The sequence below is a fragment of the Gymnoscopelus braueri genome (genome assembly GCF_963280865.1).
Source record: "Gymnoscopelus braueri genome assembly, chromosome: 13".
NCBI classification, from domain to species: domain Eukaryota; kingdom Metazoa; phylum Chordata; class Actinopteri; order Myctophiformes; family Myctophidae; genus Gymnoscopelus; species Gymnoscopelus braueri.
Window position 1 is genome coordinate 22025114 of NC_137615.1, and position 13630 is coordinate 22038743.

Below are 13630 nucleotides of genomic sequence, written 5' to 3' on the forward strand. Positions count from 1 at the left end.
AATTGTAGGTAGAACTGGATGCCTTACTGTATGTAGACAAGATGTAAGCTACTTAAAGCTATAGTGTAACTGGGCGATAAGAATGAATATAGCCAACTACGCCACCTAAGGAATTGCACCCTATAGGAAATGGTTTCCAATCTAATTCTGGAGGTGCACCTGATTACACAGTATGACTCCCCACAAGGTTTGTTGTACATTTAATGATAGAGGCAGAGGCGTGATTACGTACAAAAGCATCAATTGTATTTTATTTTGTACAAACAATTAAAAACATCGAGTTGGCGTTTCATTATTATGAGAAATAGCTGCACGTTGATATGTACTGTAGCATCATACACAAAAATAATACTGGACAAACATAATCTAACAGACCAGAGTTTTGGGGCTCACCAGCAAGGACAGGGCCACCCGACCCGGAGCAGGGGGAACCTCCAGGAGCCAGGGCAACCACAGGCACAGTAGCCTGGGCAGCATTCCTTTTCGGGTATATGATCCGGTCAGGAGCGGAAGTAGCCCTACGTCACCAGGCGCGTCATCGGCGTCATCAGCGACCGGATCGCGACAAACCGGAAAGACGTCTCACCCCAAAATAGGTCTGTCCTATAAAATCCTTGATGCGGCGTAGTTTAGCTTATTTTTGGGCGGTGAAACCGCCCCTATATGTGAGGTTTGGATATTTGCACACCAAATCCTGCGCTGTGATTGGCCACCAGTGTACCCCCCTAACCCTGCACCGTGATTGGCCAATCACAGTCTATTCAGGACTGTGATTGGCTAGGGAAACATGACACATGTGCATAGCCCTATAAATAGGACTATGCACTTAAAAAAAATGTTTTATTTTTTTAAGTGAATCACTTATTCATTATTCATTATTTTTTGTACATGATTGGTTGACTCCATTCAGTATTGTGATTAGCTAGCAAGACACCGCCCACTTCATACTGGGTGTGATTTTTTAAATATAAATGTGAGTGTACTTTCCGGAGACTATTTAGCGTCTGTATTATCCGTATTATCCCACGGGGAAATTCTATTCCATTTAAATAGGGATTGGGGAACCAAAACAAAGCGGCACCGCAAAACCGGATCGCGACAATCCGGAAAGAGGATTCTTTTTTTTTCTTTTTTTCAGTAGGCGTGGCCTAGACCGGATCATATGGGTCTTCAGTAACGCATACCAGGCTTTCCTCCGAGGTGGAAAGACTGGTGACGCGAGGTTACAGGCACTGTGGCACACACACAAAAGCAAAGGGTGGTTGGCACACGCCGACGGGGGTCACCACCACCACCACCGGAGGGCACCATGGCCAGCCTCAGTCCCCAACTCTGGTCCTAACAAAGGAAGCAAACATAGTGAGACAAGACAAAACAGGTCACTTAATATTGACTTAATATTGGACTGGCCTGGTCAGTCCGTCCCCTGACCAAGCTGATACTAAATTGAATCCAAAGAAACAAAAAGTACTGAAGGCCACAGAGACGGTTGCTGGAGTAGTGAGTCCATACAGCCAACATCCATTTAACTAACGGCACTCTTGATGGATGGCCAGCACTTTCAACCCAGGCAAAGGGTAGCCATACATGGCTAGATAAGCCACACATAAACCCCAGATCAGTCCAAGTAGGCCATTGATCATCAGTGCACCCAGGTTGTAGCACCTGGAGGCTGCACTGGTAACTGGTTAAAGACAAAAGCTCAAGCCCAACAGGCGAGCTGACAGAGGCCATGGAGACAAGTCAGTGGAGATGCTCGCTCAGGCTGATTTTCCTGCTGCCTTTATATAGCTGTCTCAATTACTCAGGTGTCAGTTGTCCTCATAATAGAGTGGGTAGAGACTATGAGCAGAGGTGGCATAGGAGAGAGAGAGAGAGAGAGAGAGAGAGAGAGAGAGAGAGAGAGAGAGAGAGAGAGAGAGAGAGAGAGAGAGAGAGAGAGAGAGAGAGAGAGAGAGAGAGAGAGAGAGACCATGTCCACCCTGCTACACTGTAGCATCTTGTAATATGAGGCACATGAGGAGATGGGGGGGGGGGGTGTTGAAGGGACCATTTAACTGTAACAGATTGTCCATGTATAACCATATGCTCCATAATATACTAAGCAAGCCCACTAGCCCAGCAGGGTAATTAAAGTGTCACCCTCTCAACTTCATGGTTCACTCTATGTTGCATATAAGCACAAATGGCACTCTTGTTTCATGCAGTATATGAAGTAATTAACTTCCAAAAGATTGCTTTTGCTAATTGGCCTGCTGACCATCTTGTGGGAACCATTAGTGGAAATCAATTCAACAGTGAAACGTGAGATGTTTTAGGCTGTTTTTGCCGCTGTGTAGTTTCAGACCATGAACCAACCATACACAGTAAGTATAATGCTCAATGTTAATCTAACTTGAGTGTAAAATTTACCCAAACTCACTTATTCTTTACACTCTCAGAGTTAAATGAACACAGAATATGTGGCTGTGTATAGGGTTGGGTTTTTCTTGATGCAGTTCAGTTTTTCAGCATTGTTTCTCTAATGGATCTCACTAATGGAGGCACATTGTGCATTCTGACAGTCCCCTCTGAATATTTCATTTCGCTCCTCAGTGACTAACAGAGAGACAGTGAGAAAAAGAATTGCACGGGAGAGTGCCGCATCAAGGGGCCAATTTATTCTCCATCAGACAGCTGGGGCATCAGTGGCTCAGGAGGCCGGGTTTGATCCTGGGTTTCCCCTGACTCTATGAAATTTTACATGAAGATTAATTGTTACACAAAAAATTACGATTAACGATTTAATTGTGTTTTTGCATCATATGAATAACAATTACATTTCTGTTTGCCTTTTGGCTTTTAAGTTGCACAGGACAGATAATGACAAATGACTTAAATATACAAAGAAAATACATTATCTAATAACTTTATACTTAAAAAAAAAACATTAATAGCGTTGCGATCTGCTATTTCCACTCATTGTGATTTTTTTTCTAAATATATGAACATTTTTCAACATGGAAACGATTATGCAAAATAATTGTGATTATTTCAAATAATTGCGATTAGGCGACTATGTAATAAGTGTGACAGGCCTATAAATATGTCGAAGTGTCCTTGAGGAAGACACTGAACCACTTAACTGCTCCAGAGGTCCGGAGAAGGTCGTTGATGCTGCCATTGGGGTAAGACAAGGAAGGTGAAAGGGATCAAATTTAACAGTTCATTTTGTTTTTCTAAAAATAATTATGAATAGTGGAGGTGTCCTATACCTGTCTCACCTAGGCTGTCCCATGATTGCCTCTTCCATCGGTGTGTGAATGGGTAACAGAAAGAGTGGGCACCTCAATGTTAAATTGGCTATTTTTCGCATTGTAAAGCGCTTTGGATGAAGGCACTATAGAAATGCAAGCCAATCACCATTTAGCTTTCACCACCCCAAAAATCTGGACTGATGACCATTTCAATTTAAACAGGGAACACCCCGTCATCGCCTTTTCTAGTGTTTTAGCCTTAGGCCTATGTCACAATCAATCATGACCCTACAGCAACAACCAATCTACTGTAAGTATTCAGACCTCTCTCTCTCTGTAATAGCCTATCTGTCTTCTTAAAGGGTAAGACCACTTTGGTAGAGGTTTGGGTTGTGTAGTTTCCTTGCCATGATGTAACTCCAAAGGTGGGCAAGAAATAAAAAATAATTGCTCCATTGATTAGAAATTGATCATTGAAAATATGCTCCTCATTGACTTACATTGTACGGTAAAACAGCTCAAAGTCACTCTTTTAGCACATAAACGAACCCAAACATAGCTGATTCAGACAATATAGAGCATCACCAAACCCAGTACTGTTTGTTTTTTTAATAAAAATGTCAACTTCCTGTTGATTTTACTATTTGAAGATCTGGATCCGGATCCGCTGATCCAGTCCAGGTTTTCTACTTATTAAAAATGGCAAAATCAACAGGAAGTTGACATTTGTATTTAAAAAAAAAAACAGTACTGGGTTTGGTGATGTTCTATATTGTCTGAATCAACTTTGTTTGCGTTCGTTTATGTGCTAAAAGAGTGACTTTGAGAGCTGTTTTACCGTACAATGTAAGTCAATGAGGAGCATATTTTGAATTATCAATTTCTAATCAATGGAGCAATTCTTTTTTCTTTCTTGCCCACCTTTAGAGTTACATCATGGCAAGGTAACTACACAACCCAAACCTCTACCAAAGTGGTCTTGCCCTTTAAGAACAAGAATAGGTTAGGTAAAAACGTTTCTAAAGGTGTATAAAGAGTGGACATGTTTTGTTTCTCAACATTAGTTATATTGCAGACAATAAGCTATTCAATTAAAGAGCATAGGATAGAAATCAGAGTCTAAAAAAAAAACTATAGCATATGGCCCTATACTACTGAATTGTGTGCAACTGTAACTGTACCAGTAGTATGCAGCTTAACAGAGACATACTGCCCTCTGCTGAGTATAAAACTGTATCGCAACAATCAATACCTTGAAAATGCACGCTATTTGCATTCAGCAATGCGTGCGTTCAGTTCAGTTCAGTATCTAGGTACGCCTACGCCCAATGAGGGTCTAACCATATTCGGCTTTGCTTCATCATTCTAAACCACTCTCAATCGAAGATATAACTTAGATAAGTGGTTTAGGATCATCATCATCATGTTTAAGATGCCAACGTGCTTGCCACTGCTCACTGCTCACTGCTTGTTGCGTCATTGATTGATTTGGAAGGTGGCAATCAGTGATGGAAGAAGTACTCACATGTTTTACTTCAGTAAAAGTATCAATACTGCAATGTAGAAACACTCAGTATAAGTCCGGAATTCAAAATTGACTTGAGCAAAAGTAACAAAATATTGGTATCACAATGTATAGGCCTACTTAAAGCACCACAAGTAGAAAGTAGGCTAATAATGTATGAAATGTATAAAAAATGTATAAAAAATCTTTTGAAAATAGCAGATCTAGGCAAGATCACAATGCCTTGAAGCATTGTGAGCTTGTAAATCGGCTATTTTCAAATGGCCTAAAATAATGTATAGGGGCTGAATGTTTTGTAATAATAATAAAATTCCACAAACTAATAACTCAAGTTTTCAAATAATTGTAGACAGTGGAGTTTAAAAAAAAAGTACAATATTTTCCTCTGAGATGTAATGGAGTAGTAAGAAGTAAAAACACCTCCAAATTGTACTTAAGTACAGTACTTGAGTAAATGTACTTTAGTTACTTTACACCACTGGTGGCAATTAACAAATGAGCAACCCCGCCCCAAACCCTATAAAATACATTTCAGCATGGACCCATGGTCTTGTCCTTCTAGTACCAGAGACAATGAACGGTATAATAATCGAGAAGCCAGAAATCCTGGTGCTCCCGTGCAGCCATGCCGGCTGTGATGGAGTGTTTCACAAACAGTGGAAACTGAAACGACACCTGAGGACGCACTCCGGAGCGGTATGTTATTTCTTGCCAAACATTCTGAAACAATTCAATTGTGTTTTTCGGTATAATTAAACTTCGTAAGTATACTCAAGTACTGTACTTAAGTACACTGATTAAAAACTTATGTTCGCAGCGTCCATTTGTTTGCAAGTTTGAGGGCTGCGGTCGTCGCTTTCGGCAACAGTCGCATCTGACCCGCCACGCTCTTCGGCACAGCGGCATAAAGCAGTACAGGCCAGTGAAGTTAATGGGTTTCAGACGGGTTTCTTTTCCCCCTTTTGTCCCATATACTTTGAAGTTAACTGACCTCGTGTGTACAGGTGTACTGTGGCGAGCTGCACGACCAGCTTCTTCGACCCAAACGCTATGAAGAGACACGTGCGTTATTCCCATGGAGATAAAGAGGTGTACTTCAAGGTTTGGCCACACGAGGGTGCCGTATTACCTTTGTATGATCGTTCAATCTGTGCACAAACGATTGAGGCTTTTGATTAAACTTCTGTCTTTTTCAGTGCACTCAACCAAAATGCTCATTGACCTTCAAGAAACGCAGAGCATTTAAGATGCACTTAAATGAGCATGGGGTGACTGCTCAGTTTAAGTAGGTTTCTAATTGTGTTGTCTACGATTCATAGAAACATGTTGTAAAATTGATAACCCATAGCATTAAAAAATGTAATCTTGTCAAATAAGTGGCTTCCCTGTGTTTCTGTAGTCGGGGCTGAGTGGTCTAAGAGTTAAAGGGATATTTCACTTTAAAATAAAACAAACATTTTAAAAAAATTGAAAAATCAAGGCCCCTCACGCATTAGAAGGACATTCTAATGCGTGAGGGGGCCGTGACTTTTCCATTACTTTTTTTAATTGTGTTAAATTTTATTTGAAAGTGAAATATCCCTTTTTTTAATTTTATACATTAAAATGTAATCTTAGACTGGTGTGGTGGTGATTGCTTGGGGGCTAAGAACTGGGTTGGGCTGCAAAACAGAATTGGCAGAGCAGTGATATTTTTTTATGTACCTCGTTTTTCCATTCAGATGCGCAAAGGCTGGCTGTGGTAAAACATTCGACTCTCATACCACCCGCAAATCCCATGAGAAAAGGCACACAGGTTGGTCAATTTCCAGGGGTTCTTTCATCCTCTACTCTTGCACAATTGCTATAATTAAAGGAGTTATAGTTATAATAATTGCATGTGACCTGTTCTGACTCATGAAGAGGAAATTTAATTCCCAGAGAAGATGGGATCCCCCTTACATTTAGTATAACCACTTTAAACTGGGGTCCTAATTTTAGGCATGCTGTCATATTGTTAAATGTTTTCAAGAATTGGCAGAAAATGCCATTTCAGCCATTTTCCCTATCCATCATACGCAAAGTATATGGGGCTGAAGTGGTTAATCAGCACTCCCCAGCAGGTATTCCACTGGTAAGATTAGTCTTTTTTCTAAGTTTCCAGCTGCACTGGAAACCTTTTTTAGCTTAACACTGACAATTTTCTGCTGTCCTGTCTTTTGGTCTCTGCAGGGTACCGCTGCCCACATGAGGGCTGTGAGGTCCTTGAACACACCTGGGGGAAACTACAGAAGCACACAAAGAAACATCCAGGTAAAGTCTTTGTATCTGTCTATTCTGGGACACCTGTTGCCAAGATCTGTGTTTTCAGCGATGTTTATCTGCATTGATTTTCATTGAGGTGAGGTATACAGGTGACCTCTCTCCTTCAGGTTTCTGTATGTTGGCCACTGCTGCTAGAAATAAGATGTCGAATGTGTTGTACTGCTGCTAGAAATAAGTCGAATTGTGTTGTACTAAATTAATGATTTGTGTTCCAGTCACTTTCCCCTGCAAGGTGTGTAAGAAGGTGTTTAAGAGAGGGGACTCTCTACGCAGACACAGACGCAGCCATGCCTCGCATAAGCCTGTTCTGCTTTGCCCCAGGACTGACTGCCAGGCGTACTTTTCTACAACCTTCAATTTGCAGCACCACATCCACAAAGTGCACTTTAAGCTGCTCAAATACAGCTGTTCCTTCCCTGACTGCCCACAAAAGTTTGCCATGCGGGTGAGTAAGCTGGCCTTCTCTTGGCTTTGATGTGAAATTGGGGCTCCACATATTTTTGCATTGGTCCACTTAGGGCAATCACTTTATTTTCTGTGAAATTGAAGTGAAAGGCTCCCAACTGCTTTTTGCGCTCGGTTGGAAGCCCTCCTTGCTGAATAATTTGTACTAATTTTATGTAGTTAAATGGCACATTTTAACTGCTCCATGCACGTCATACTGCAGTGAAGGGTGTTTGTTGGATGATTATAGTGCTGCTTCTAGATATAAATATATATAGTCTCCCAATTTCCTGTTTCCATTACTTGTCCTGTAAGCTTGTACTGAAAGTCTTAGTTTTCACAGTAATGCGGATGAATGCAGTAACACTGATTGTCGCATTACTGGTTCTGTCTAACAGGAGAGCATGACCAGACACCTCCTTCACCATGACCCGGGGACCAATCTTCAGAAGGTGAGCCACTAGGGGTGTGCCGATACACTAATTTCACCAAACGATACGATACGATATTTGGCTCACAACTTCGATACGATTTCGATACGATACGCACTTTTTTTTATTATGAAAAATATATGGGGGAGAAAAAAAGCAAATGCAAACAAATAATTCTGTTTTTGCATTATTCAGATATGCGAACTTGTAGCTTTTCAGCTACAATAGCCGTTTTGAATCCAAATAGGGCAATAGTGTGACACCTGACCCAAAAAAACAACATGTTGTCACCCTTTTCACCTCGGGGCTGTTTGCATGCCTGATTTAAAAGAAAAAAACGATATATATTTTTTTCAAAACGATACATATCGGCACGAAAACATATCGCGGGACGATATATCGGCACACCCCTATGAGCCAGGTATTCAATCTAACTTTAACGGCTTGATACTACTTAACAACACAGTAAACATTTGACCGAAAGTCTTATTTGCACCTTAGTTTTCGTTCCCTTTTCATAATCGATCATTGACAATGTTGCTCTGTCTGTAAATGTTTGGTGACAGAAGCGGCAGCGGGCAAAGAAGTCCTGGCAGAAGCGTCTCCATATTCAGCATCGGCAGCCTCTGGTGGAAGATGACTTGCGTCACCTCTTTGCCCTGCGCTTGCGGATCTCCAGACGTGCCAAGGTGGAGGCCAACCTCTCAGGCCTCTTCAATGAGCGCAAGATCCCTCACTACGTTGACCCAGAGGTTAATCTGCGGAACCTCTTCAGTCTCAAACAGCAGCGCCTTTTGGAGCCCAAACCTGAAGTCTTGCCACTTGCAGTTTAAATTAAGCTACTACTACTTTGAGTATGAATTAAGTTTTTGTTTTCCTTAGGTTTTGAGAATCTAAAAATATGTCTAATTTGTAGTAGAAGAAAAATGGATGTTTTGAGAATCTAAAAATGATTTCTGAATTATAAGAAATGTGTAATGTATATTGGGTCTTTTGGTTACATTACTACATTTTGACCTTGGGTGATGGTCATTGATTAGTTGAAAAGAAACTTTTTTGTGTTAAGCTTTACATTGTCAAGATTCAAAGTTGGAGCGTTTATTAAGGAAACTTGTATAACTGAGTTTATGACATGACCCAATAAAAAGTTTGAACCTGATTTGATTGAACCTCTTTATTCAACTTCCCTGATTACATGAATTTTCATCTGTTGCTGTAATAGAAATGTGGTTTGAGTCTTTAATTAGAATTACAAACCTGTCAGACGGTCTTGTAAGCTCTAAAAGCAGACCAAGCCTTTAATTTCACACAGCAGTTCAGTTTGCTTAGTCTGACATTCTGTTGACTTAATCATTGTCTAGTAGAAGCTCATATATGCTCATACCCTGTATATGACACTGATGTCAGCTCAAAGGATACACAATACTGTATTTAATTCATTGAATTGTGAGTTATGTAAAACTATGGGTGTTTACTTTGACCAGTGACTTCTGTAGTTTAAGGCCTATGTAGTCTTTATTTTTAATGTCTGAAGGGCTGAATTGGGGTAGGTCAGCTTCAGATGTTTCCTGGCACTGAGTTTGATTTAAGAAATTAAGCAGATTCCAAAACCATATAGTAAATGACCTGAAGGCAAAGAATAGTAAATAAAAAATAATTTTGTTTCAGTAACCAGTCTCCCTCCAGGTCTTTAGTAAAGGGAATGCATTTTCAGGTTGGGATACCTATTTTATCCAATCGGAAGAGAAATTGGCAGACAAAGTTGCAACTGGAACACTACAAAATTGGAGTTGATGAATGGGTGCCCTCTCCTTATCGGATGAAATTGACAACCCACCTGAAAATGTATTTTAAGGTTTATTATAGAGCTGGGGAGACCCCTGCTTTTGAACCAACAATATCAATTCAAAGGAGCTTTATAAATGAGCTCAATACTTACACTTTTTCACAACTTTTTGTTTTAACCAAACACTCAATTATCATTCAAATAACCTTTGTTTAAGAACATGCAATACAATTAGTCCAGGGGCCAAGCCAGATTTTGGTACCACCTAAGGTGACCGTAAAGTTTTTGTATTTTTGTCTTCCTACATGTCTCTAGTTTATATTTTGGTATGATAACCCTTCCAATCGTGTAGCTTAATGGCAGTTATCACTACCTACCCCATTCACCTGTTTCCTAGGCTGTGTGTTTTCCACTTCCTGTCGATTTCATTGGATATCATTGGTCATCTGACCAGTTTTTCATTGGATCAAATCGACAGGAAGTGGAAAACACACAGCCTAGAAAACAGGTGAATAGGAAAATGTGATGTATGTTAATCATTTATATGACTTTGTAGAATCCATTTCTGCTGAGGAAATTTTGGTATTGTGCATATTTAATTAGATAATTTGCATATTTGAACACATTTGTGGAAATAATTGCATGATAAATACAATTACAGCTAGATATTTCAAAAAGTGTGATATATATGTGAGAAAAAAATAGTGGAGGTACGTCTGTGACTTACTGACAATGCACAAGCAATTTGGTTTGGTTTGCGAGATTAGCTAGGACAAACTGCTTCAAGCTGTAGTTGTAATAGCTGGGAGGGAATATGTAAAACATCATAAAGATTGTGCAATTAGTGACAAGTTTTCGATTTTTGGCATGGTGTTAGGTGAGGGTGTAAGGTTTTCAAAAAAAAAACACAGCATACAAGTTGGGCTGGCCCACTAGTGGCCGGTATGCAGAAACTCCAATATTAGACGGGTCAGTGTGGTTGAACCCCCAAATAATTGATACAAACATCTTTTTTCAATTGATTATGTTACTATTGGGCATGCTAAATAGCATACTAACAATCTAGGAAAATGGAAATTCCGGAAAGGCGTCATTTTCAAGATGCCGTCCACGATGGAGCTTATAATGGTTTTTTACTATTCAACTTAGAAAGGGGGAAGTAAGATAAGATATATCTATTACTCACTTACAAAATTACTTAAATAACCACACTGTTGTCAAGTAATCCAAGCAGGTACAAGCCCATTATAGGAACTTGTTGGGTTATACAGACTACAATCGCTATTCATCATCATCCTCTGACTCCTTTTTTATGTGGAATTGAGACATTCCTCAAGTTGACACAGTCCACAGATTGTAGTAGGCCTACATGGTTGTCCATATCTTCTACAAAAGCAGCAGAGTGTCTTGTAAGTAGTGCAGAAGTTACAATGAATGATCTTGAATGAATGCTTCTGGAGCAGCATTCATTATTGATTTCAGCTTCACCCAGCCGATGGCTGCCGGGACTGGTTCTGGGGAGCAGTTAGGGGTTAAGTGTCTTGCTCATGGACAACTCAACACATTCAACACATTTTGAGTAATTTAGTAGAATGGGACACCACCTTGGATTTAGCTATAAATAATTAACTGTTGGTAATTTCACAGATTTCAGTTGCATTCCTTGAGTCCTAACCCTATGGGTTAGACATCAAAACCACCTTTTTATGTTGAATTGTAATTGAGATATAGCCATTTTAAGCTCCCGGCAGCCGTCGTGGACGCCATCTTGAAAATGGCGCCCTTCCAGAATTTAAAACTTCCTAGATTGTTAGTATGCTATTTAGCATGCCCAATAGTAACATAATCCATTGAAAAAAGACATTTGTATCAATTAATTGGGGTTCAACCATACTGACCCATCTAATATTGGAGTTTCTGCATGCATACCGGCCACTAGTGGGCCAGCCCAACTTTTATGCGGTGGTTTTTGAAAACCTTACACCCTCACCTAACACCATGCCAAAAATCTAAAACTTGTCACTAATTGCACAATCTTTATGATGTTTTACATATTCCCTCCGAGCTATTACAACTACAGCTTGTAGCAGTTTGTCCTAGCTAATCTCGCAAACCATTGGACTGATCCGCACCAAATTGCTTGTGCACATTGCCAGTAGGTCACAGACGTATCTCCACATATATATATCACACTTTTTGAAATATCTAGCTGTAATTGCATTTATCATGTAATTATTTCCACAAATGTGTTCAAATATGCACATTTTCTCATTAAATATGCACAATACCAAAATGTCCTCAGCAGAAATGGATTCTACTGGTAAAATCATCTTAGGGCCAACTGTTTATAAGACCATTGCTTTCCAAAATCGTCTAGAATTCATAAATGATTCACATACATAACATTTTCCTATAGGGGTAGGTACTGATAACTGCCATTAAGCTACAAGATTGGAAGGGTTATCATACCAAAATATAAACTAGAGACATGTAGGAAGACAAAAATACAAAAACTTTACGGTCACCTTAGGTGGTACCAATTTGTGAAAATATCAGTGTTGGCCTCTGGACTAAATTGGTCAATGTGTGCATGTGCTGAACCGTTTTCAACACAAACTGTCCTTTGGCAACACAGCCGTCTATTAGGCTGCATCATGTTTTCTGCTCCTAATGGCACAGGACAGAGTACATTTCAAAGCCTCATTTAAGCTCACTAACAGCCTGTCAGTTGAGTTCTATCAGTGTCATCGCTGCTCTGCCGAAGGTCATTTTTGAGGCCCCGTTTCAGGCCATTACTAGCATGTCCCCTGCTTTGACCTGGCCTGTGTAATTTGCCATGTACCCCACATCAGGGAGGTACAGTACATGTCGTACCAATAATGGGTTATCAGGAACAGCCATAATTACCTTACCTGTGGTTCTTTTGAGACTTCTTTTTTTATTTGATACAGAATGTAATTTACAAAGAGATTGGATCAGAGCAGTATTTTGCCCAGCTGCGTCAAAAAGCACAATTTAAATGCATTGCATTATTTAGCAGTGTGAGGACTGAGGACAAACTGATGAAAGTGAATCAGTCAGCATGGTTCAGGGTAAACGTTTTTTGAATAATCGCCTGTAATCAACTTGCTGGCGTTAAGTGCATTTGTAGCACTGCTGCTTTGGGGATACAGAGGCACTACCTTTCAGTGGGTTTAGGGAATTTAAGGGATTCTTGTTTCCATGGTTATATGGAAATATGGTAAGGAAATAAGCATTTAAATAAACATTTTTATCTATCAATGGGGCATGCAACCTGTTACAAATGGGACTCATACAGGTTACTGGTGTTCAAAACCTGTGAAATGTCTTTCCCAATGATTAGGTGTTTTTTCTCAACTGCCGGATTACTAATTGTATTCTTAACCCATTTAGACCATTTCGTTTTCTGGAAAAACTTCAAATATTTATTCAAAAATTACACATTTTTTTGGGGGGTTTAGTTACAAATAGGGGTTCCCGCCCTAAATGGTTTAAAGGGGTCGTTCACCCCCAAAATGACTTTTTTTCTATTGATTACACACTCCATGGACATGTCAACTTTGAGTCTCCTACCGGAGACATTAGCATCTTTCCGCCGGTCATCAAATTATTGGCTAAGGAATGCGACCAAAACTAAAAAATCTCTATGAATTCAAGGCTTCATGGGGTGTGTAATAGATTTTTGGGTGAACTATCCCTTTAAGGGACATCTAGCACTGAGCCAAGAAGAGTGGCGCAATAAGAGTGCCCACACAGACTCTGTATCCCATGCAGAGCCTGGCTCAGGACTGACGAGAGCAAGAATGTACCGTATTAACCACTTAAACCCATAGTAAACTTGACCTGTGTTGGCGCTGTACTTGGTCGGCTCTTTTTTCCCCCT

The 13630-nt window shown here is 40.1% G+C and overlaps 1 protein-coding gene across 1 annotated transcript; it reads left to right on the forward strand.

The window, feature by feature from the left end:
- Positions 1 to 5334: 5334 nt before the first annotated feature.
- Positions 5335 to 8823, forward strand: 42sp43 (P43 5S RNA-binding protein; the record flags this gene model as incomplete). The annotated part of the gene is made up of 9 exons (XM_080448211.1): positions 5335 to 5457; positions 5597 to 5673; positions 5766 to 5862; positions 5958 to 6046; positions 6483 to 6556; positions 6973 to 7053; positions 7281 to 7510; positions 7908 to 7961; positions 8507 to 8823. The coding sequence occupies 9 exons, from the start codon at positions 5335 to 5337 to the stop codon at positions 8771 to 8773; spliced, it is 1092 nt and encodes a 363-aa protein (XP_080304337.1). The 3' UTR covers positions 8774 to 8823.
- Between the last annotated feature and the right edge of the window lie 4807 nt (positions 8824 to 13630).